At 38.3% G+C, this 25,358-nt stretch overlaps 1 protein-coding gene across 2 annotated transcripts in view; it reads right to left on the bottom strand.

Annotated features, from left to right (window-relative positions):
- Window positions 1-23,288, bottom strand: part of LOC108712707 (chromaffin granule amine transporter) — a 30,142-nt gene extending 6,854 nt beyond the window's left edge. Inside the window, exons 1-5 of one of the 2 annotated variants that reach the window (XM_041588104.1) lie at window positions 23,231-23,288; window positions 2,229-2,365; window positions 1,331-1,625; window positions 1,108-1,166; window positions 780-863 (exon numbers count right to left, since the gene is read on the bottom strand). In XM_041588104.1, the coding sequence (XP_041444038.1) occupies window positions 780-863; window positions 1,108-1,166; window positions 1,331-1,625; window positions 2,229-2,343 (553 nt within the window). In that variant the 5' untranslated portion in view covers window positions 2,344-2,365; window positions 23,231-23,288. Of the gene's footprint in view, window positions 1-779; window positions 864-1,107; window positions 1,167-1,330; window positions 1,626-2,228; window positions 2,366-5,313; window positions 5,374-23,230 lie in introns of those variants that run through there. The other variant, XM_018255063.2, reaches the window with a different exon arrangement.
- Window positions 23,289-25,358: the final 2,070 nt, after the last annotated feature.

Genomic DNA, 25,358 nt, shown 5'->3' with positions numbered 1-25,358 from the left:
ATATTCAATTACACCACAAAGCAGAAATATTATAATGTTCTAGAATGAAATATAAACATTTTATTTCTTGATCCTTGGAGTCCTTCTAATGAGCTTGGTCTAATTCTGCAGTCCAATACTCAACTTTTCTTTTTATTAACCAGGTCCAATACTTATCATACTATAAACTACCTTCACTATTACAGTTATTTTTGCAAACTTTTATGTTGCATATATTATTACAAATAAAACAATCCCCCACAACACTTCACCCCAGGAATAAGCTGTATTTTGGGACTCACCAGCTTTTCAAGTGAGCCTTTACAAAATCATTGGCATATAATATATTTTTTAAAGAGTATTTCATCCTAAGGCAATGTCACATTGTTGTTTTTAATCTGTGATGACAAACAAGGTATATCTGATGAAAAGCTTGCTAGCTAATTTGTAGATGTTATTGTCAGGTTCATGGCCCACATATGAAATGATTAGAATCTGAAAGATCTGATCATGACCCTCTTCTTTGGCCAATGTCATCAGATGTAAAAATAAGTGGGAGAGAAGTGCAGCCTCTGTCAGGTTTTAAAGATATCCCAATGTGGCATTGTTAGAATAGAATTTTCTATTCGTATTGTAATTCATTTGGTTGGAAAGGTTTGTCCAAAGTTTTCCCAAGGTCCTCGGTATGTGAAACTTTTTGGTTAGTAAGACACACTTCATTCAGCTAATTGTATAGTTTTGTGCATGTCATTAATACTGTAGGTAAATTGTCCTATAATCATATAATAGAAATATTTTACCAGGCACTGTAGTGAAGGATGATCCAATGCCCTGTATCCCCCTGGCCACACAAAGGAGAGCATATGAATTGGAAAAGGCAAACACTGCAAAATACAAAGATGCATCACTTATATATAGACAAATATGAAAATATATAGACAAAATATAGAATATGAATGAAAGTGTAATTACAGGTCAGCATATGGAGGACTGATTATTGAGGTTTTAAACTGTCAGGGTTTTTTTTTTGTGAATATCCACTTTCACTCATCCGTGGAAACTTCAATATCTGGGATCAGTTTTATTGGGATATGTGGGGTTAAAAGGTGAAGATGAAAAAATACTTACTAAGAGAGGATAAGAACACAATAAGAAAGCCCCAAAACAATGGGGCATCATATCCAGTTCTAAGGGGAAAAGAGTAGAGGTAAATGAAGGGAGTAACTTTAAGTTTTTTCTTTTTTCAGTACAACTTGTTATCTCAATCAAAAGTAGTGTAGTCCCCAATTATGCATTTAGAATAAAGAGTATGCATTACAAAACTCAGCTAATTATTATTACATGTATTTACCTGTTAATGAGTTTACCCACTATGGGGTTTGTCAGAAGCTGCATTATGGCTTTAATTGCCAGGAGAAGTCCCACTCTCACGTTTTCATTATGTATATATTCCTTCCCCTTATAGCACTCCCCTTTATTTCCAGGTCTCTCTGTAGTGTTAATGATCTGGTCAAGGTAAGGTTTTCTACTTGAGCTTTCTGGAAGGAGGGCATAGCTGGAAACAGCATAAGAAGTGGAGGAGTTCTGAAATGTTGTGTTTCTTTTCCCATACTCAGTGTCGTAGAGAATAGCTGGGGCGATTGGAGCTGCAAAAGAAACAAGCTTTTCTATATCATTCTTTTTTTGTGATTTTTTTCTTTTGGATCAAGGTGCTCCTGGCTCTTATGGTCTGGTTGCTCAAGATCTAGGGGGGGTGGCCATTAAACTCCTACCCCACTCCCGAACCTTGATCCCCTTGTGGGTGCAATTGTTGGAACCTTTGGGTTCATAGATGGTTCCCTTACCCTTGAAGTGCCATTTGGCGGCAGGGATTGGGACAATGGGGTCTTCCAATCCTTGTGGGGAAGGTGACCCACAGACCAGAGAGGTATCACTAAGCCTTTTAGCGAAGAGAGATCCAGACACTTGCCCACCTTGACCCTTGCTCACTTCCTAGTCAAGACTGATGGTGAGTACAGTGCTCTAGTTTGCTTCAATGCTCACATTGGACACTATAAACATATTAGGCACATGCGTATCAGGTGCAAGAATAACTAAGGGCAAGCGTCATGTCTTAAATAGGGGGAAATTATACCCACATTTTATCATTTAGTTCTAGACCAGTAGGAAATAAATGACTACGTATAAAAAGGTGCTTTATGCAGAGTTATTACAAGTTGTGTACATACCTAAAACACATGGAAACATACCTACAACAGTGAACAGAATGCAATCAACAATCATAGCCACTGCAATCACAAACAAGATCAACCACCGGGGGTCACACTTTTCCTTCAGACACTGACATGAAGAACATCCGCCCATAGTGTTATGGAAATGGTTACTCCTGAAACAAACACAGATATATCTTAGCACAAAGATGTTAAAATAAAACAGTTTGACCAATTGCAGCTTTTTCAAAATGTTATTTCAAAGATTTCCTGTTTTAATGAATAATTTAATATTTCGCTATATTTCCAGTGCAGTTACATTTTGACTCTTTTCCTTCCATTATCTACATTTTAGTTAAATATCACGTATGTTTGCTAAACAGTTACTTTGTTGTAAGACCCGTAATATATGCTTTCCCTAATATACATAAATTCATGGTACGTATCCGAGATAGACCAATGGTATCAGCCAGGGGCTTATTAACTGAATTTATAGCCAAACATAAACATGGTGCTACAGCCTAGGTTAACTAATGCAGTACATGTCAACAGGTTACTTTCAACTTTTACGGGTGATTAAAAGCATGCTTTTTAAAAATGTGAATTTCTGGTAACTATCGATGTGCAAAGTCTCTATACATGGATTCCACTTAAAGGAAAACTTAATCCTAAAAGTGTATGTGACTAAAAATGCCATATTTTATATACTGAACTTATTGCACCAGCCTAAAGTTTCAGCTTGTCAATAGCAGCAATGATTCAGGACTTCAAACTTGTCACAGGGAGTCCCCATCTTGCAAAGTGTCTGCAACACTCACATGCTCAGTGGGCTCTGAGCAGCTGTTGAGAAGCTAAGCTTAGGGGTCATCATAAATTATCTAGCAGAAAATGAGGTTGTCCTGTTATATCAGCTGATGCTACAGGACTGATTATTAAATTATGATGCTAATTGCACTGGTTTCTGTGCTGCCATGTAGTAATTATGTGTAACTTTATTTGCAAAGCGCAGCTAAGGAGCCGCAGCGCTGTACAGTGCATAAAAAGTACAATATATATATAAGTATATATGGGGGAGACCAATTACATAATAAATATATACAGAATCATAGGACAAAGAGCTTAAGAGCTATGTGGTAACATAGTGGGAAGGAGGCCCCTGCCCTGTAGAGCTTACAGTCTAACTGGATGGGAGGCTAACATACAGATACAAATTGGAGATGAAAAAGTTCACAAGGTAAGGCATAGTCAGTAGGGACAGGACTAGGCTAATTATCTGTATTTATTTATAATCAGGCTTATATTGTGACATTTCTATTCTATGTGTACTGTATATTGTGAGTGGGTCCCTAAGCTCAGTAAGTGACAGTAGCACAGAGCATGTGCAGTGGTCTGCATAAAAGAAGATGGGGAGCTACTGGGGCATCTTTGGAGACACATATCTTCCCTGCTAAAGGGCTGTGGTTGCCTTGGGCTGGTACAGAAGCCCAAAACATAATGTACAACATTTCTAGCATATTTCTTTAGTTATGATTTAGTTCTCCTTTAAGCAATAATTATAGGCTTTAAAGAAATCTGCGCTGAACAGTCGTTTGTCCTTCCCACTGAACATTGTACAAAATGTATTTTAAATTCGAGAACAGACTTTTTTTCAGTTGTTTAGAACAACCATAAAGAGACATCTAAATGAGTATAATGCACTGATACATTCTTATTTTTTACACAAAATGTCTCCTTTAATTTGCTAATGCCCTTAATGTATTTCATATAAATGTCAAGCCCCCTTTGCGTTATAATAAGAACTGCATCCATTTTCTTGGTGTTACACTATACTAAGATTAAATTTAGAAAAATGTACAAACCAAAATTTACCAAATGTATACATCTTATATGTTACTGTAGGAGAAATCATCTAAGATCATCATTTATATTCACTTCCAAACAAACGACTAGAATTACCATTAGGTAAATAAAAGAAATAAGAAGCATTAGGTTATGAATACATTTTTGTTTCAAAGGGATTACCCAACTGATTCTATATAGTAGGGATGCACCGAATCCGGGATGCACCGAATCCAGGATTCGGTTCGGGATTCGGCCAGGATTCTGCCTTTTTCAGCAGGATTAGGATTCGGCCAAATCCTTGAACCAAATCTGAATTTGCATATGCAAATTAGGGCCGGGGAGGGAAATCGTGTGACTTTTTGTCACAAAACAAGGAAGTAAAAAATGTTTTCCCCTTCCACCCCTAATATGCATATGCAAATTAGGGTTCGGATTCGGTTCGTTATTCAGCAGAATCTTTCGCAAAGGATTCGGGGGGTTTGGCTGAATCCAAAATAGTGGTTTCGGTGCATCCCTACTATATAGCAAATCAAATGATGGGTCTTTGGATATACTGTCTCTATTGAGAGTCTAGAGTACGATCTGCAACTAACCAGAACAGGTTTTGGGTATAAATACTGTATATTGGGTCCCAGTTCTCGATTAATACCACAATGGTCAACTGTACATAAACATGTTGAATTATCAAAGATGGGAAATAGGAAGCTACAGATATAGAAGGAATGCAAGTTTGGAGGAACTATTACCCCTGCAGATTCATTGGGCATATACGGATTGTCAGCAAGACATGATACCCAGAAAACAGACATGTTTGTACACAATGCTTTATAAGGTGTAAACACAAAAGTGGAATTGTTATTATAAATACTCAAGTTCATCATTTCAATTTACAGTTGGGGCTAGGTTCCTGCATCAAAGGGCTTAAAATCTATTAGAAGAGACTAAAACAGAAAGGGCTCGGGAAGAAGTGCTAAGGTCAAGGGTGTGTTGCTGCAGAGGAAGACTAGTTAAATGCTTTCTCTAGAAGGTGATATTTGATGAGCTTTGAGAAAAGTGTTAGTATGGGAACTTTTCCTAATGGTGGTAGAGCATCTGGAGTTGTGGTGCAATGAGCAAGAAACGTTTTATGCTTGACTACACTGGTGAACTATATGTTTAGTAGATTGTCCTAAGCTGAGTGAAGGACCTGGTAGGGAATGTATGGACAGATGAAAGTAGATACTGTATATACAGAAGAATATAGGGCTCTGAAGGCCAGAATAAGAATGTTATAGTTACGTACCACTTGACCGCGAGCCAGGAGAGATACTTTAGCAGTGAGGTGGTGGAGACTGATTTAGCTGCAGGTGAGACAATGTGGGCAGCAGCATTGAGGATGGAATGCAGTGGGTGGAGATAAAATTCTAGGAGATTAGTCAGTGATATGTTGCTTACAGTCAAAAAGAAGCTAAGCAGGATATATTTTGTTGTACAACATTAACTGCAAGCAACACACTTTGCCTCTGCAATTGTTGCCCATTCATTCAACCCCGTCCTGAGAGGAGGCAGGGGCATAACTACAGAGGAAGTAGACCCTGCAGTTGCAGGGGGCCCAGGAGTGTAGGGGCCCCAGTGAAGCACTAATTAATGAGAAATTTTAATATATCTTGGTTGGCTAGGCCAACTTTTCAATATTTTGGGGTTTGAAATTTAATTTTCTGTGGGGCCCCGTAGTATCTAGTTACACCACATAGAGGAGGGAAGCCTTTTTGGACTTCTGAATTGGACCTGTTGTACAGAATTCTCGGAACCTGAGGCTTTCTGGATAATGGATCTTCAAACCTTAAGTCTACTAGAAAATTTGCTTCCAATAAGCATTAATTATATCTTAGTTTGGAACAAGTACAAGGTACTGTTTTATTATTACAGAGAAAAAGGAAATCAATTAATTGGATTATTTATATAAAATGGCGTCTATGGGAGACAGGTATTCCGTAATTCTGAGCTTTGTGGATAATGATCTTCAGGATAACGGATCCTATACCTGTAGTTTGTTACAAATTAATTGCTTTTTGCTTATTAGACAAAATTTTATGCTCTATAATTATAATAATACTCATGTTTTATATAATTTACTGATAAATTGTTATGCAATTGTATACATATTTTAAGGATTCTATTTAATGCGAATGGATACAACAAGGATTATTTATGGATAGGCAGATGTAGGAGACTAAGAGAAAGATAGTTTAGGAGGCAAGAAAATGAATTTGATTTGGTATGGTTGCATTTTGGAATATACATGACATATGGAAATAATGGTTTTAATGTATATTTAGAGTATTAGATCTATTATCCAGAATGCTCAGACAATGCTGCGGTTTTATAGATTAAGGAATCTGTGATTTTCATCACCATACCTTAAATCAATAGCATTGTTTTGCCTACAATAAGGATTTATGCAGCTTAGTTACCAACAATTACAAGGAAATGGAAATCATTTTTAGAAACAAGAATTTATAGACTTAAAATAGACTCTATGGGGCAAATTCACTAACCGCCGAAAATTCGCACATCGCCAGGCGTAAATTCGCCTGGACAACGCTAATTCACGAAGATCCGAAGTTGCGCACAGGGTACCGAACGCTGGTGAAACTACGCCATCGAAATTACGCTCAGCAGTTTGAAGTTACGCTAGCGTTGGCTAATTAGCATGCGGCGTGCAGTTAAAGTACAATGGCCGTATATGCTGCAGCAAATACATTACATTACACAAGGCCAGGGAACCTTAATAAAATTATCTAAAGTTGTTATATTGCCCTACACATGTGCCCCCAGTATAGTTTAGGTGCCATATGTTAGCAGATGTAGGGGGGAAGGAGGGTACCCCAAAAAAAATTAAGATCTTTTTCAGTCTATCACCCTTTAAATAGGAAAAAATGCCAGCTTTTTTTGGACTTAGAAAAGTTTTCAACTTTTTTTTGAGGAATTCCTATCTACTCTATTGCACTTCACCTGGTCTGAGGTGGCGAAGGCAAGTCTGGCGATAGAGGTAACGGTCAGTAAAATCAAAAACGTAGTGAATTTGCGTAGTAACGTTCTGCCGCCAGACCGAAATTTCGCCTGGCATTAGAGTGCAAAGTTGCACCAGAGTCTATCTCCTTGGCGAAATTACGCCAGCGAATTTACACTAGCTACCGTTAGTAAATCGGCGAAGTGCCAAAATTACGTCACGCTGGCAAATTTTCACCAACGTTAGCCACTTCGCCCTTTGGACATTCTGGACCATGGGTTTCCAGATATCATATACATAGTCACAAAAAATTCCAAATAACAGCATATGCAGTACTTTGAAGTAATATACAGTAATGAAATATTTCAATCTCTGTATTTAACAACAAATGTTCATGATATATTCCAGCAGTACCAGGTGAAACAATGAAACCTATTCTTCTAGCTACTCATCTCCTTCCATGACATAATCCTTAATTTACTTTATCCTTCCTGAAATTCTGTTCTTTCTTAAATTGCTTCTCCCTTTTGTATACTTTCTTAAACCCTATAAATGAATGTGGCTAAAAGTTTCATATTTTATGTACTGAATTTATTGCACCAGCCTAAAGGTTCAGCTTTTCAATAGCAGCAATGATCCAGGACTCCAAACTTGTCACAGGGGGTCACCATCTTGGAAAGTGTCTGTAACACTCACATGCTCAGTGGGCTCTGAGCAGCTGTTGAGAACTAAGCTGAGGGGTCGTCGTAAATTATCAAGCAGACAATGAGGTTGGTCTGTAATATCAACTGATGCTGCAGGGCTCATTATTAAATTCTGATGCTAGTTGCACTGGTTTCTGTGCTGTCGTAGTAATTATCTGTATTAATTACTAATCAGCCTTATATTGTGACATTTCTATTCTATGTGTTCTGTATATTGTGAGTGGGTCACTAAGCTCAGTAAGTGACAGGAGCACAGAGCATGTGCAGTGGTCTGCATAATAGAGGAGCTACTGGGGCCTCTTTGGAGACACCGATCTTTACTGCTAAAGGGCTGTGGTTGCCTTGATCCCAAAACATCATGTACAACAGTTCTAGCCTACTTCTTTAGTTAAGCTTTAGTTCTCCTTTAAATATGTCACAAGACAGTTTGCAGTGGAGACAGGAAAAATAATAAAGAAACAGTGTGAGATCTATAGAGTGGAAGAATGTCTTACCTCCTGTATAAACGTTAATGAAGCTCTGTAGCAATATTGCAGTTGTCTGTGTCCTGCTCCAGCTTTTTAACCACAAAACCCCATGTCAAGTATCTATGTTACTGGAATACAGTTTTTATGAAGAATGCTCTGCTGTCCCTCAAAATGCTCACAAAGTACTTTACAGATAAAGAGCGAAAGAACCAGTCAGATTGGCCTCGTTTGCTTGTTGCACTGGGTTTTGACGCCTTCAGGCAAACGTAGGTGAAAGAGAAACTTCTGATATGGGGATATTCTGGAAAATGTGCTTGTGCTGGAGAATTAACTTTAGACCAAATACTATAAGTAAGGCTCACAAGGTGAATGATTATATATACTTACCTCACACCACAAGCCGGTGCTCCCATCAGGAGAAAACTTCATTGGTCTGGGGGTTCTTCAAGTGAGCACCGCGGAGCGATCCTCTTCCTTTAAATTTCCCGGGGCAGATACATGTGCAGTGGAACGAAATAGCCGACTTCTTCATTAAAGTTCAGCTTTCCGATCTACTTCTCATGTGCACCTGCGCAAAGTAAGAAGAAGTAGGGAGACAATGGTCTCTATGGTGCTCGCTGGAATAACCCCGGGCAGGTGCAGTTTTCTGCTGATAGGAAGTAGTGGGTGTGAAGTAGTTAAATACAGCCTTTCCTTTTCCTATAAAGGAGAATTTAACCCCGTATTAAATAAAACCTACCCTACATAGACCTGCCATATGTTCTGAAGTTATTATACATGGAGCTGGCAATGTATGTATGTAAAGTGATCATATGTTTTGGGGTATTACACATAAAAATGGTCTTGGGATCCTGTTAAGGAACTTGTGTGAAAAATGTTTACTTAGCCCCCACAACCACAAAAATCACCCTCTATGTTTGACCCAAACAGAGTAAAATTTTCAGACCTACTTGATGGATAAAAAGATGATATGAGGGTGTCTTTTTTAGCCATTTCTTGGATATATTGGTCCCAAAAAAATCATATAAATCGTGGTATTAAGCTAATTTTATTGAGCCACAGACTGGTATGTGATGAAACTCAACGTCTCGGGGAAATAAACCTCCCTTGCTCAGGTCACAATGCAAATGTAACATCTTAAAAGCTAATGGCCCCACACCCTTGCATCAAACAGAGGCTCTTCATTAGACAAGAAACACTTTTGGAACTGGTGAAAACAAATTCCCCACACAAAGCCCATATACAGTTTTATATTGTCTTTGTCAAACAGGAATTCCTTAAATGAAGCAGTGTAATGTAGTCCTTCGGCATGTTCAAGTCAGCACACATGCATATGTTAATGTGTTTTTTAGACCAAATCCATGGACTGTATCCTTGTGAAAAAAGTTCCAGTAAGTGGCCTAAATGTGGAAAAATGAAATGCAAATTTGCAAACCGATTAACAAAAATGTTAAAATATTTCAAAGATGTGATTACATGTTCTTTTTCCAATCCCACCTTTTCAATAAATGTGTGAAACAGCATTTACTATTAAACAAATAAGGTTCCAACTCTCCATTAAGGGGCAGATTTATCAAGGGTCGAATTGAAAATTCGAAATTCAAACTTTCGAATTTTTTTAGGGTCAAAAAACTGTCAAATTCGACTAGGGAGTTATTTAAATTTGATTAGAGTTTTTAAAAAAATTCAGTTTGATTTTCGAGATTTATCATACTCTGACCTTTTAAGAAATCAAACTCAACTCGCCAAACCTGATGAATTGCTGTTTAAGTCAATGGGAGAGGTCTAGGGATCAATTTGGAGATGTTTGCAGCCTTCCTGACATTCGAGTTTTTGGGAGTTTATGGGAGTTTTAAAAAACTTTGATAAATGGGCCTCTAAATATCATTTATGGATAAAATTGCCTATAGATTTTTTTCACAGGGACTGATTGGAAAATTGTTGGCGTTTGATTCCATTTCTATAAGAATTTGAATTTGAAAAAAGTCTCACTGGAAGGACTAAATAAGGCCGTTTTTGGACTTTTTCCATGAGGACACAAAATACCCACTAATTATTGAAGGATTTGAAAATGTCTCAACTAGTTATAAGTGAAATGTTTCGCCAGGCATGGACTTGTGGTGAGATTCCACATTTTGGCAGGTATTCGTTTTTTGTGGTGCACTTGTTTCTTCCTGATTCATTAGTTAAGAGAAGTTTTTTTGTGTCATGTTGGTCACATGGTTAGATGCTACTAAGACCTGAATTTTACAAAGGCTAAACTGCTTTTGGAATTGTTTTCTTTCTCCATTGCGATTTTTTTCACTCCAAAGTGATAAAAATTAAAGCAAGCAAACCGGATTTTCTTATATACGCATGCTTGGGTGCTTTGGCTTTTTTTTTTTAAGTGGAATTCCTGCGGCATTTTAGCCTCTTGAGTTTGGTTGCCAGCATTATCCAAATTTTTATCATTCCATCTATATACAATATTTTCGAATTTGTAATTCTAGCATCTCAAACAAAAACTGTGATTTAATTTAAGCTGGAAAAACTCTGTCCTGATATCAGAGAATTAAATACGAGATGTACCTGCATGCTGCCCATTGTCACATTATTCTAGTTATAATCAACAGTGTAATAATATATAAATGGTGAATGTAGAAAAATCACTGAATGGGCCATTGTGCTGCAACATTGTTCAGCCCAAGCCTTGAACAAAGAAATCCACGAGTCCACATGCAGAAAACTGCATGGGATTCGTCATCTGGAAACTTGTTTTCCAGATAGCTCCGAACGATAGATAGGCCAGTCTTATTGGAGGCAAAATATTCCTATTTGGTATAATGAATTAATGTTTAAATGCTTTTTTACTTAGGGCCCATTAATGACTCTCTGAGCTTTGTGTTCAGGCAATCATAAAAGGAAACCCTGCATCAAGCTACTTATCATGCACAGGGTTTCATGCTGAAAAATGCTCAGCAATCTCTATTAGTTTTCCCTGAACAAAGAAAACACCTGTATACATACATAATGTTTATAAAGTAATACAGGTGCAAGGTGTAACGAGAGTTTGCAAATATCCTTATACAGCTATGGGACCTGTTTTCCAGAATGCTTGGGACCTGGGGTTTTCTGGATGAGGGATCTTTCTGTAATTTAGAACGTCATAATTTAAATCTAATGGAAAATTAAAGGATTAATTATATCTTAGTTGGGATCAATGTACAATGTAAAGGGAGAAAAGGGAAATCATTTTTCAAAATTTGGATTATTTGAATAAAATTGAGTCTATGGCCGTAATTCGTATCTTTCTAGATCACGGGTCTCCAGATACTGGATCCCATACCTGTATTACAAGACATTGTTTCCTTCAGAACAGTAGCTACTCAACTTTTTGCAGCAGTGGCACTACTGGTTTGCCAGAAGGGGGCTTTAAATATACACCGACTACACATATATTACAGGATGTTTGTGGACTGAAGCTGAAATAATTCCGTCAAATTTAGAATTTTTTTTGTATTTGAATATAAGCGCATCAAAATATGATACATGCGCATCAAAATATGATACATGCCAGCACCTACACAGACGAAGGTGCTGGCATTTAAATAAATCCCTGGCATATGATAAGGGGCTCACTAAACTGCACTCTTTTATTGCCAACAGTTTAATTTATACCCTGTTGGGTTGATTCACAAGAAGGTCACTTAATGCATAGTTTTGTGCTTTAAAAATGGATGGAATTCTTGTCTGTCTCCCTTGCAGATTGGTAAAACACGTAAAAGACAACAAACAAGTTTTTCAGGTTTTGTATAACAAATGCTTGGGTGCATTTTTTAAGTTGAATTCCCCCAGGCATTTAAACCTTTGGAGTTTTGGGGTGAGAATTATCATTCCATCTATTTACAGTCCTTTGTAGATTATAATTCTAACATTTCACTCCAAAACTCTCCTCTCTGTCCCAATATTAGTGAATTACCTATGAAAAAACTGCCTGACGCCCACTGTCACATTATTTTTGAATTAATATCGGTGCAGCTCGAGCCTTGTTTGGCAGAAGAAGCCCAGAGATAATATGGGAACAGTGCAAAATTCATATCTTTATTAAAATATTAATACATTGTATCATTCAAGCAGTTGGCCTTAATATATAAAACAGATATTCAGGGGGTTATTTACTTAACCTTGAATTTATTTGGTTGAATTTTTTGAGATGCTGCAAAAAGACCGAATCCAAATATCCGCCATCTCAGACCTGTCGAGGTCCTGTATAAGTCAATGAGATATCAGGGTTCCGCTGAGTTTATCCCACAAATCTGAAAAATTTGGGGGTTTCAGCACAAAAACCTGAAAATATCTAGAAATTCAGGGAAGAAGTTCTAAAAAAAATCTGATTTATTTTAATAAATTAGGTCAATACAAGCATTGGAGTTTGGTCGTGTTTTTTTTTTTTATAAAATAATAAACCCCTTAATATCATATCAGTAAAATAAAACATTTAGATGCACATTTACTAAGGGTCGAATTTCAAAGTTAAAAAACTTCAAAATTCATCCATCGAATTTGATACTTCGATAGTCGAAGTATTTTTTTTGATTTTTTTCAAAGTAAAAATCGTTCGATCAATTAAATTGCTCGATTCATACGATTCGAACAATTTTACAAAACTTAGCCAAACACTCAGAGAGGTTATAGGAGGTCCCCCATAGGCTAAACAGCAATTCGGCAGGTTTAAGTTTGCGAAGTGTCAAAATCGAAGTTTTCTAAAGAGACAGTACTTAGATTTGTGAAGTCGAAGTTTTTTCAATTCAAATTGAATTTTGGCCTATTCGATGGTCGAAGTACCCAAAAATTACTTCGAAGATTTTGAATCCAAAAATTCACTTTGACCCTTAGTAAATGAGCCCCTTATTGTATAATCTTAAAAGCTAATGTGTTAACAATGATTAAAGTACACAGGTTCATTTTGCCATAAGACTACAGTAGAACATTGCCTCAGGCACCAGTATATTAGAAGCAGCAAATAACCACCTTGGGCAATTTAATAACTGATTTAACTCACTGTACCAGCATTACATCCCCATGGATCCTCTCCAGGCACAACAGAGGTGAGTGAGGGGTGGAGGCATTGGGGCTTGTGCCTCAGATCATTGTTCGTGGTTGTAGTAATTAGTTCAGCTGCATCTCAAAAATATCATATATTTATACATCAATACCCCAGTTGTTGACAATATTTTTACTTGGGGTAATGTTCAATCCAACATGAGATGATTTGCCACTTTTTTTTTCATTTTCAATGCTTCAATAGCAACGGATCATGCATTTAGGGCGGATTCCCCTTGCAAAATCTATCCCACCTTATCCCTAACACTTGTCTGAAATCTGATGTGGCAGCCAAAATAGTAGGGTGTTTTAGTGCATGAATATCCCATAACTTCAAACTGGTGAGGATGGATAACTGTAAAATCATTATAAATGCACAGAAATGGTTCTAAATACAAGTAATACAGGTATCCTGTGTAACACATTAGATTTGTTACATGTCCTCAGTGGACAATAGATGATCTATTATTATTTTTTTTTGCACCAGTGGTACAACTGGTTTGCCTGGGGGTCCCTGAATATACAAAGACTGCACATATAATACAGGATGTTTGTGACCTCCTGCTGAATGGATTCTAAACTGGTTCATAATGAATGTCCTACATGCGCCATATCTGATCCTTAATAATTCAGCTAATGTTGCATTGTAAAAGTCTATTTAAGTTTGCCATTGGTTAAATAAGGTCAATACTTTCATTTTGCTTAAAGAAGAATGAGTGGTGTTGTTGCTGGTCAGCAAGTTGTGCTTTTGTTACCACACATTGTTGCATAAAAAATTGCTTGTTAATCAATGCGTTTAGTAAGAAGCAGCCGCCACTTGAAAATGTTGTGTAAAAGCAGTGATCAGCTATTGGTACTTTATACCCCTTTTTTATGCTGGGTTTTTACCCTGAAATTTATCTGGCATCTGAATTTTTCCAATTGAAATTAATGAGTTATGCAAAATCTAAGTGGAAACGACACACATTTTACATTTAGTTGAAGCCACTTTTTACAAAGCGTTTTTAAAGTGTAAATCATTAGTGATGGGCAAATTTATTCGCCAGGCACGAATTCACGGCGAATTTGCGCGATTCGCCAGCATAAAAAAATGGACGCCGGCGTAAAAAAACGGACGCCGGCATCAAAAAACATCATTTGTATAGTCAGATTTTGTAGACAAGTTATTATTGTACGATAGTATTCATGATACAGATAAAGAGCATTCTGAATGTAATACAGTGGCCACAGTAATTTGCACCATAACACCACAAAAATTCAGATATTAGATATGCTATTGGGAATCAGATTTAAATTGCACCTCTCATATTTTAGATTATAATTAAGAATATTGCTGTCCAAGTTTGTGCCCCATCATTATTTTATAGCATTAGTTACATTTTGCTATGCAACATAATGTGCTTCTATTACAGTAGTGTGAATTAATTTGTTGCTACCAATGATCTTATTCTGCATTAAACAAATAAATATTAACTATGCCCATTTTTTGAGCTAATAAATATACCCTGTCACAGAACAATAAGAAAGTGCTGCAGCATCTACCTTCTACTGTTTTATCAAAGCAAGGGCCAGATTCAATTCAGTGAGAAAAAGTTTATTGTGGTTTATTATTACATCAAAAGTCATGGACGAGATTCAATTCAAGGAGAGAAAACTTTTATTCAAATTTAGTTCATATTTTTTTTTCCCATAGACTTTAATAGGTTTAATACGTTGATAAACCATGAAATACGTTTTTCTGAATTGAATTGCATCTCAAATTCAATCTCGTCCGTGAGTTTTCATGTGATAAAACCTTTTTCTCACTGAATTGAATCTGGCCCAAATTTCAATTCAATTAGCTGTTTTTACTCATGGGCCAAAAAAAAAATAAGGCTGCACAGATTAAAGGACCAGTAACATCAAAAAATTTTTTTAAAAAATTCGTTAGTACACAACGAAAAAAAACACATACACAAATTATACTTTAAAAAAGCAAAGTCTTTATTAAGAAATAACTTACAGAAACTCTGCTTCCTGTCTTCTACAGAAACGGCGAAAGGGCGACCATCCATTGAGCGGTGCTTGATTTCTCCTCCCTGGCTCTCTGCTGCTGGATCCTTCAGCTGACACATTCTGTGCTTTCTGTAGTGCAGCGGCGCTTCCAGCAGGAACTTGAGGTGGATCTGCGGTGCCGGTGTTCCTATGGGCCATGTTCTCTCTCTCATTGCTCTGCATCCAGCTGACTACAAGTCCCTGCGTCCCACTGCCGGTAACGCTTTCGGAGAAGCTGCCCAGCAGATGGGGCGGATGCATGGTGGGACTTGTAGTTTTGTCGGTAGCTGCGAAGCGCCAGAAAGAAACAGTTGCAGCGGGTGCGCGCAGCTGCGAGGGCTCTAGGACGCGCTACCGGTTGTCCCAGCAAACCCCCAAATACCTCCGGTCCCCCCTAAATACCTCGGCGCCCCCTTCCAAGTCTTCTTTCTCCCCTTGCCACGCAGCTGCCCTACAGGGAACTGACCCGGACTCACCTCCCTGGGCGGAGGGGGATCTGGTAGGGCCGGAGCTGTTACAGCAGTGATAGAGAGAACATGGCCCATAGGAACACCGGCACCGCAGATCCGCCTCAAGTTCCTGCTGGAAGCGCCGCTGCACTACAGAAAGCACAGAATGTGTCAGCTGAAGGATCCAGCAGCAGAGAGCCAGGGAGGAGAAATTAAGCACTGCTCAATGGATGGTCGCCCTTTCGCCGTTTCTGTAGAAGACAGGAAGCAGAGTTTCTGTAAGTTATTGCTTAATAAAGACTTTGCTTTTTTAAAGTATAATTTGTGCATGTGTTTTTTTTTGTTGTGTACTAACGAATTTTTTACAAAAATTTTTTGATGTTACTGGTCCTTTAAGGGGCACATTTACTTAGCTCGCGTGAAGGAATAGAATTTCGAATTATTTTTTTGGCTACTTCGACCATCGAATTGGCTACTTCGACCTTCAACTACGAATTAGAATCGAACGATTCAAACAAAAAATCGTTTCGACTATTCGAACATTCGATAGTCGAAGTATTGTCTCTTTAAAAAAAACTTCGACCTCCTACTTCACCACCTAAAACCTACCAAGCATCGATGTTAGCCTATGGGGAAGGTCCCCATAGGCTTTCTAGCAAATTTCTGATCGAAGGAATTTTGTTCGATCGATGGATTAAAATCCTTCGAAACGTTTGTTCGTTCCTTCGACTTTGATATTCAAAGACGAAGGATTTAACTTCGATAGGCGAATATCGAGGGTTAATTAACCCTCAATATTCGACCAATAGTAAATGTGCCCCTAAGTTATTCACCATGTATGAAATGTATTTAAATCCTCTGCAACACTTCACACCACTTTGTCAGACGTTAATTTGCAGAGTATACGCTAATTCATCAAAATGCGAAGTTACGTCTCGGCAGCTGAACGCTGGGAAGTTTCGCCAGCGAAACTTGGTCAGTGCGAGCATTTCATAGTGGACTTTAGCTAGTGTTCATTTTTGCCTAGTGAAAACTTCGTTAGTACACTTGTGTTTAGGTCAATTTGAATATATATTTATTAATTTGTGATGGTGCAAATACTTGAAGTGGCCACTTATTATTACAAATGTCCAAGGAAGCAAAATAAAGACAAAAGAGATCGTCCTAGACATGAGCCCACCCTAAAACCAATTTGGCATGACTTTCAAATGGTTAATAAAAATTAAAAAAATATATTTAACAGTCCTACTATAAAATATGAAAAAACGCCAGCGTTTTAAACTATTTTTTTACGACTTTTCTGCAGACAGGATATGAGGTCACTGACATAAGATTGAGGAGGATTTAGCTTCATCTTATCACTTCACCAGCTATAACATGGCGAAGGAAACTCTGGTGAAATTCGCAATATCCCTGCGGATTGGATTTCTGGTGAATTTTCGCTAGTGATGGCCAATTCGCCCTTCAGTAAATTTGCCCCCTAATGTTTGGAAAAGTTATGCAGAAATAACTTTATTCCTGACCTTTCATTTAGGGGCCGATTCACTAACTTCGAGTGAAGGATTCGAAGTAAAAAAACTTCGAATTTCGAAGTGTTTTTTGGGCTACTTCGACCATCGAATGGGCTACTACGATCTTCGACTACGACTTCAAATCGAAGGATTCAAACTAAAAATCGTTCGACCATTCGATAGTCTAAGTACTGTCTCTTTAAGAATAAACTTCGACCCCCTAGTTCGCCTAGTATAATGTACTGATGTGTTACACTATTATAACTGGTGTGTTTGCATTAGAAACACAACTATAGTTTATATAAACAAGCTGCTGTGTAGCCATGGGGGCTGCCATTCAAAGCTGGAAAAGGAGAAAAAGGCACAGGATACACAGCAGATAACAGATAAGATCTCTAGTATACAATAGGATTTTTCAGAACTTATCTGTTATCTATTGTGTATCCTGTACTTAAATGGCTGCCCCCATGGCTACACAGCAGCTTGTTTTTATAAACTATAGTAGAGTTTCTGAAGCAAGTACACTGGTTTTACTTGTGCAGGACAACACTACATTATGTTGACATTCATTTAGAATACTTTCCTTTTTTGGTGTTACTGTTCCTTCAATAGTGCTCTATATATGGCAGTTAGCTATAGAGTATGTATTTGAAAACACAGATACTTTCGAAAAGGGTGATGGATATTATTTTCCTGCTATACTGCATGAAGGAAAAGTTCTGTCTTTTAAGTATTTCATGTTGAGTATATTAGGACTAGGATGGGGGGGGGCAGAAATGAAATGGGTAAATGCACCTTTTATATCACCCTACAACTACATATACCACAGCAAGTACAGTACTATTCTGCTGGAACAATTTAGGCTATCTTTCCAGAAACATAATCATCTGCCCTTGCCAATATATGAATGAACATGCATATGGATGCAACTTTGCAACTAAAATAAATAAAGGTAAGGGAAAGCTATTATTATAATCCTTTCAAAAGGGGGAGGTCTACGTTAAGAAGTGAAACTTATTATCAAAATGCATATTGCTATGCCACGATTATCCATCTCCTGATTTCACGATCAACAGACCCAAACATACCAAGTTGATAGTGGGGGGTGCACATGGTTTGCATCATTCTAATGGGTACAGTTGGTTCCAGCTAGGGATGTAGCGAACGTCGGAAAAAAAGTTCGCGAACATATTCGCGAACTTGCGCAAAAACGCGAGCGGTTCGCGAACGGTTCGCGAACCCCATAGACTTCAATGGGAAGGCGAACTTTAACATCTAGAAAAGACATTTCTGGCCAGAAAAATGATTTTAAAGTTGTTTAAAGGGTGCAACGACCTGGACAGTGGCATGCCAGAGGGGGATCAAGGGCAAAAATGTATCTGAAAAATCTGCCTGTGTGTGCTTGGAAGAGATAGTGTAGGGGGAGAGCTGTTAGTGATTTCAGGGACAGATGATAGTAAGTTTGCTGGCTAGTAATCTGCTTGATACTGCTCTGTATTGGAGGGACAGAAGTCTGCAGGGATTTGAGGGACATTTTAGCTTAGGTAGCTTTGCTGGCTAGTAATCTACTGTTCTCTTTAAACAACTGCCATACGTTGACCTTGTAGGCATTGTTTGCCCAGTTTTTTTGGACGCAGCCACTGAAGCACAGTTGCCAGAAAAAATATGCCATATAAATGCTGAAAATAGTCATTTTTCGCCATACGTTGACCTTGTAGACATTGTTTGCCCAGTTTTTTTGGACGCAGCCACTGAAGCACAGTTGCCAGAAAAAATATGCCATATAAATGCTGAAAATAGTAATTTTTCGCCATACGTTGACCTTGTAGACATTGTTTGCCCAGTTTTTTTGGTTGCAGCCACTGAAGCACAGTTGCCAGAAAAAATATGCCACATAAATGCTGAAAATAGTCATTTTTTGCCATATACGTTGAGTCAACGTATGGCAAAAAATGACTATTTTCAGCATTTATATGGCATATTTTTTCTGGCCTCTGTGCTTCAGTGGCTGTGGCCAAAAAAACTGGGCAAACAATGCCTACAAGGTCAACGTATACACTACTACAGCGGTGGATACGGATTACGTAAAATATATTATGGCTGCTTGAAAAAAGTGACTCCGGTGTTTTTTCTGGAGACGGTAATATTATGGATATTTAGACAGAATGGGAACAAGGTCACACAGCTCGATGGCGGGTTGAAGAAAACAGTGTGCAAATAATGCCTACAAGGCCAACGTATACACTACTACAGCGGTGGATACGGATTACGTAAAATATATGAATGCTGCTTGAAAAAAGTGACTCCGGTGTTTTTTCTGGAGACGGTAATATTATGGATATTTAGACAGAATGGGAACAAGGTCACACAGCTCGATGGCGGGTTGAAGAAAACAGTGTGCAAATAATGCCTACAAGGCCAACGTATACACTACTACAGCGGTGGATGCGGATTACGTAAAATATATTATGGCTGCTTGAAAAAAGTGACTCCGGTGTTTTTTCTGGAGACGGTAATATTATGGATATTTAGACAGAATGTGAACAAGGTCACACAGCTCGATGGCGGGTTGAAGAAAACAGTGTGCAAATAATGCCTACAGGGCAAATAATGCCTAAAAGGTCAACTTATACACTACTACAGCGGTAGTAAAATAAAAAAAAGTAAAATAAAAAAAAAATGAATATTAAAAAAAAAAATTAAAGTTGGTGCTGCTGAACTACTAGGAGCAGCAGATTAGCACACCAGTCCCACTCCCCAACACTGCTAGACTAATAGCACTGGGCTCTTATAGTAGTAGTAGTAGTAGTAGTAGTAAACAACAAAAAAATAAATAAAAGCAGTCCTTACAAGGACTACTGTTATTGCAGCAGTCAGCAGATGAGATCAGAAGCAGGACAGCTGCCCACTGCAGCTACATACAGAGCACTGCAGTAGAAGGTAGATTACTAGCCAGCAAAGCTACCTAAGCTTAAATGTCCCTCAAACCCCTGCAGACTTCTGTCCCTCCAATAACAGAGCAGTATCAAAACGATTACTAGCCAGCAAACTTTCAACTGTCCCTGAAATCACTAACAGGCAGCAGCTCTCTCCCTACACTATCTCTTCAGCACACACAGGCAGAGTGAAAAAACGCTGCAGGGCTTCGGTTTTTATAGGGAAGGGGAGTGGTCCAGGGGAGAGCTTCCTGATTGGCTGCCATGTACCTGCTGGTCTGGGGTGAGAGGGCAAAAAAAAGCCGCCAACAATGGCGAACCCAAAATGGCGAACGTCGCGCGACGTTCGCGAACTTCCGGCGAGCGCGAACACCCGATGTTCGCGCGAACAAGTTCGCCGGCGAACAGTTCGCGACATCTCTAGTTCCAGCATGCCAAAGGTAAGATTGGCAATACAGAGACCCCATAAGAAAGAAAAACAAAAGGGCCTCAGCTCAAATTATGTAATAGGATAATAATTAGAGACATCATTCAATACTGAGCAAGTGTTTTGAGAGTTGCTATGAAAATATGGGTATATATATGTGTGTATATATATATATATATATATATATATATATATATATATATATATATATATATATATATATATATCTATATAGTTTAAACCCTTTTCTCCTCAATATTTAATTGAAGAGTATATGTCTATTTACACCTTTTTCAGTGTGACCATTCAACATATCATTATCTTGTTTTTAGACTTAAAGGACCAGTAACATCAAAAATTTTTACAATAAATTTCGTTAGAGTAGAACGAAAAAAAAACACCAACACAAATTAAAATTTAAAATAGCAAAGCCTTTATTAAGAAATAACTTACAGAAACTCCACTTCCTGTCCTCCTCAGAAACGGCGAAAGGGCGACCATCCATCCTGCAGCACTCAATTTCTCCTCCCTGGATATTCACAGCTCTTCTTCAAACTCCTTCATCCAGCAGCAGTAGGAAGGCGATGTCAGCGGGTTCCATTGAAGAGAGCCAGCTGGGCGATTTCGCTTGGGAGTCCGGACTGAGCCTGATTATATGGAGCGGGGCAGATACCGGCGCTGGGGAGACTGACCGCAATGACTGCAGACAATGACTGTAATGCTCCGCAAACCATGTACTGTGTTTAAGCAGTAAAAACATAGAAGTTTGCACCGGCCCTGCTGCCCCCACACCGGTACCCGAAAATAAAAGTATTACAATTAATATTTCCAAGGCAAATGTACGCGGCCCCTTGCAATGAGACGCTTCTATGGGCTTCAACAAAAGTAGGAAGAAAGACGGGTTTATTCGGTACCAGGAGGCTCTCTCTAAGTTTCTAAAGAAGGGATGACTAAATACGATGTTTCAACCCGGAATTCGTCCTTTCTGTGACTAACCGATCCGAATTCCCCCAGCACCCGCCTATCTCAGGTACCTCCCGTGCATGCACATCAACCCAGCAGCCCAGCTCTTACCTCCTGCTCTAAACTGCCAGCCAGAGGGGTGATCAGAGACGTCTCCTGTCTCCTGCGACTGATGGAGCTGACTGGCACGTTGCACTTGTCACACGCCATCTGCGAGCAGCCGGTCCCTGATCTCATGCGAATATGCCCGTTTACCTCTGCTTGTAAGTCCCTGCAAGTAAAGCAGCTGAGCGATTGCGCTTGGGACTGAGCCTCAGGTAAGAGCTGGGCAGCTGACCCTTCCGGGTTGAAACATCGTATTTAGTCAGCCCTTACTGCACCACAAGCCTTATCAAACAAATAATTTATGCTTTCAAAGTTGGCTACAGGGGGTCACCATCTTGTAACTTTGTTAAACATCTTTGCAAGACTAAGACTAGCACATACTCAGTGTGGTCTGGGCTGCTTAGGTATCATCATAAACAAAGCTGCTTGAGTTCTGCATGTCTGGGAAGTAAGGCAGGGGCCCCCCCTGCTGTTCATAAGTATGATTGCTCAGCAGTTAGGGACCATCTGACAATTCCTATTCACAGCAGTAAATGAAGGGAGAATTTCACTGCATACAGTCAGGTTTCTTATAAAAACGGTACACATTTTTTAATTAAAGTATATTGGAGAGATAGGTGTTTTTTTTCATTAAAGAAAGTAAAAATGGGATTTTATGTTTTTGCCTTTACATGCCCTTTAATGTTTTAATGATTTTTAAGTAGTCTTAAAGTCGAAGTATTCAGATTTTTCATAATTTTATCGAGTTTTTTCCAGCATAAGAAATTTTTGGGAAAATGTATTGATAAATAGGGGGAAAATCCATGCGGATTGGGTCATTGAGGCATTTTCAGAAAATTGTAAGAACTTTTCAGATTTTGATAAATAACCCCCTGAAGAAAGAAAAGTCCCCAACATCAGCCGCCCCCAACCCTCCACTCTGTGACTACATCCCCCAGTTCTGCAATCCCTGTTCTATCTTCCCTGCCCAAATCTCTCTGGTCACAACTCCGCCACTTCCTGATGAAAGAGAAGGGCCAAACAGGGGTTAGAGGCTGCCCCAACCCCCCGCTCAGCAACTACATCGCCTAGTCCCTTCTATCTCTCTCTTCCATCCACAACAATTTCCCCACTCACACCTCTGCCAGTGCCTCTTCTATTTCTTACAATGCTTCTCAATGAAAAAGCATCTCCGAGGCTGAGGTTGAGGCAGAAGGGACAAGTGCCTTAGGGTCATAGTACCCCCTAAACATCGTTATAAACATCGAGTATAGAGGTATAGAGCAATAAACTACAGAACTGATCTGTTTATAAACTGACACAAGGTCCTATGTATTTAACATCTACTGCCGTTAAATTATTGGAGGAAAATAAATTCTTACTGTTGTGACATTTCCCATTTCAACTTTCTCATGCAATGAAAATGGGAACAAACTTCTGCGCAATAAGAAAGCTTGTACTATATAAAAGATACGTCTTTTGTAAAATAATTTGGCATTTGTACATTTATTCCATGTAAGATACCCATTTGAAGAAGAGAACATACTTACTAATAGTGGAGAAAAACATAATGATAGTGCCCCAAAACAGTGGTGCATCATATCCAGTTCTGTAGGGGAAAGAGTAAAGGCACATGAACATGAAGAAAGTAACTTCAAGTTGTTCGTTTTTCAGTATATTAGGGCATTTTCATCTTAACTTTTTTTATTTCAAAATGTAGCTATAGAAATTTTAATTAAATTACCTGTTAATAAGTTTACCCACTATTGGGTTTGTCAAAAGCTGCAGTATGGCTTTAATTGCTAGGAGAAGTCCCACTCGCATAACTGAAATAGGAACGCACAACCAAAAGAGTAATCCAAATGCTGGGTGCCAGGCCTGACGAAGATTCCTGTGCGGAATTGAAATGTTGGTCCACCAATAAACCTTTGAAAGATTTAATGTTTTGCTCAGTCTGATTGATTATGGAGTGCTGTCCACGATGGAGATGTTTATATATATATATATATATATATATATATATATATATATATATATATATATATATATATATATAATACACAATAGCCATGAATATCCTGTAAATTATATCCTTATAAACGGTGAGTTCTGATGTCATCAGTTATAAACGGTGAGTTCTGATGTCATTTCTGTCACATGACTCGCTGAAATTTGTGTATTATAACAAATAAAGTACCCCCAGTTGCAAAATATGAGGATATTAGAAGTTACCTCGGAGTTTCATGACCTTTATAAAAACACTCGGCCTTCGGCCTCGTGTTTTTATATGGTCATGAAACTCCTCGGTAACTTATAATACCCTTATAATTTACAAGAGGGGGTACTTTATTCACTATATATATATATATATATATATATATATATATATATATATATATATATATGTGTACATATATAGTATATCATGATCTGTTAGTTAATGATGTGTGGGTCTAAAAATAAAGTCGTAATCCTGCAGATTTGGAACGCATATTTGTTATTTTGTTCCCTCGTTTGAGATCTAATGAACTATATGTGCTATTTGAAACAATAACTAGAATGCACATGCGCAACGGTGAGTGGAGCGCATATGCATTCCATTCTAAGAAGTTGTGTGCGCACATTTCCATTTTCGCCTATAATTGGGCGTGAATGCGCTCCAAACAGAGATTTAGCTCGCACACTTCCTATTCTCGTCTGTAATTGGGCGGAAAAGACGTCACATGCCAAGCATCGTTTGTTTGGGAGCCTGTTTAACATGCCATAAGGTATTTAAACTGCATGTACATATACAATCTTCCTGCCTTTTTGATCTCTCTTATATTGAGGAGTTTTTTTCCCCTGATGAAGACCACTATGGTGGTCGAAACGCGTCGGGTTTTTCTGTGATGTCTGTAAGTTTTTAACAATATGATATAATGAATTTAGCTTTTTTTTATATAAGTCTGAGTGTGCAATCCATAGATATAGTTATTTCCACACATCACTACAGTCAGGGGCAGATTTACTAAGGGTCGAATATCGAGGGTTAATTAACCCTCGATATTCGACCAGGAACTAAAATCGTTCGACTTCGAATATCGAAGTCGAACAATTTAGCGCAAATCCTGCGATCGAACGATCAAAGGATTATTCGTTCGATCGAACGATTAAATCCTTCGAATCGAACGATTCGAAGGATTTTAATCCAACGATCGAAGGAATATCCTTCGATCAAAAAAACACAGCCAAGCCTATGGGGACCTTCCCCATAGGCTAACATTGAGTTCGGTAGCTTTTAGCTGCCGAACTAGGGGGTCGAAGTTTTTCTTAAAGAGACAGTACTTCGATTATCGAATGGTCGAATAGTCGAACGATTTCGATAGTCGAAGTCGTAGTCGAAGGTCGAAGTAGCCCATTCGATGGTCGAAGTAGCCAAAAAAACACTTCGAAATTCAAAGTTTTTTTAATTCGAATCCTTCACTCGAGCTTTGTAAATGTGCCCCCCAGTGTTTATAACCTCAGCATTGACCTGTTATATATTGATTGTTGTCCAGCACATTTCCCTCTTTTTCTTAAGTTATTTCTAATTCTTAGATTTCTCATTTATTCTAATTTCTCGTTTGTAATATACAGCTAATATACATGGATTGTCAGATTTGAGTTATCTGTAAACTACAGTAGTCACATCCAGTGACT

Source organism: Xenopus laevis, chromosome 3S (genome assembly GCF_017654675.1).
Source record: "Xenopus laevis strain J_2021 chromosome 3S, Xenopus_laevis_v10.1, whole genome shotgun sequence".
NCBI classification, from domain to species: domain Eukaryota; kingdom Metazoa; phylum Chordata; class Amphibia; order Anura; family Pipidae; genus Xenopus; species Xenopus laevis.
The sequence above is the reverse complement of the archived record's forward strand: the minus strand, read 5'-3'. Positions and strand labels throughout refer to the sequence as shown.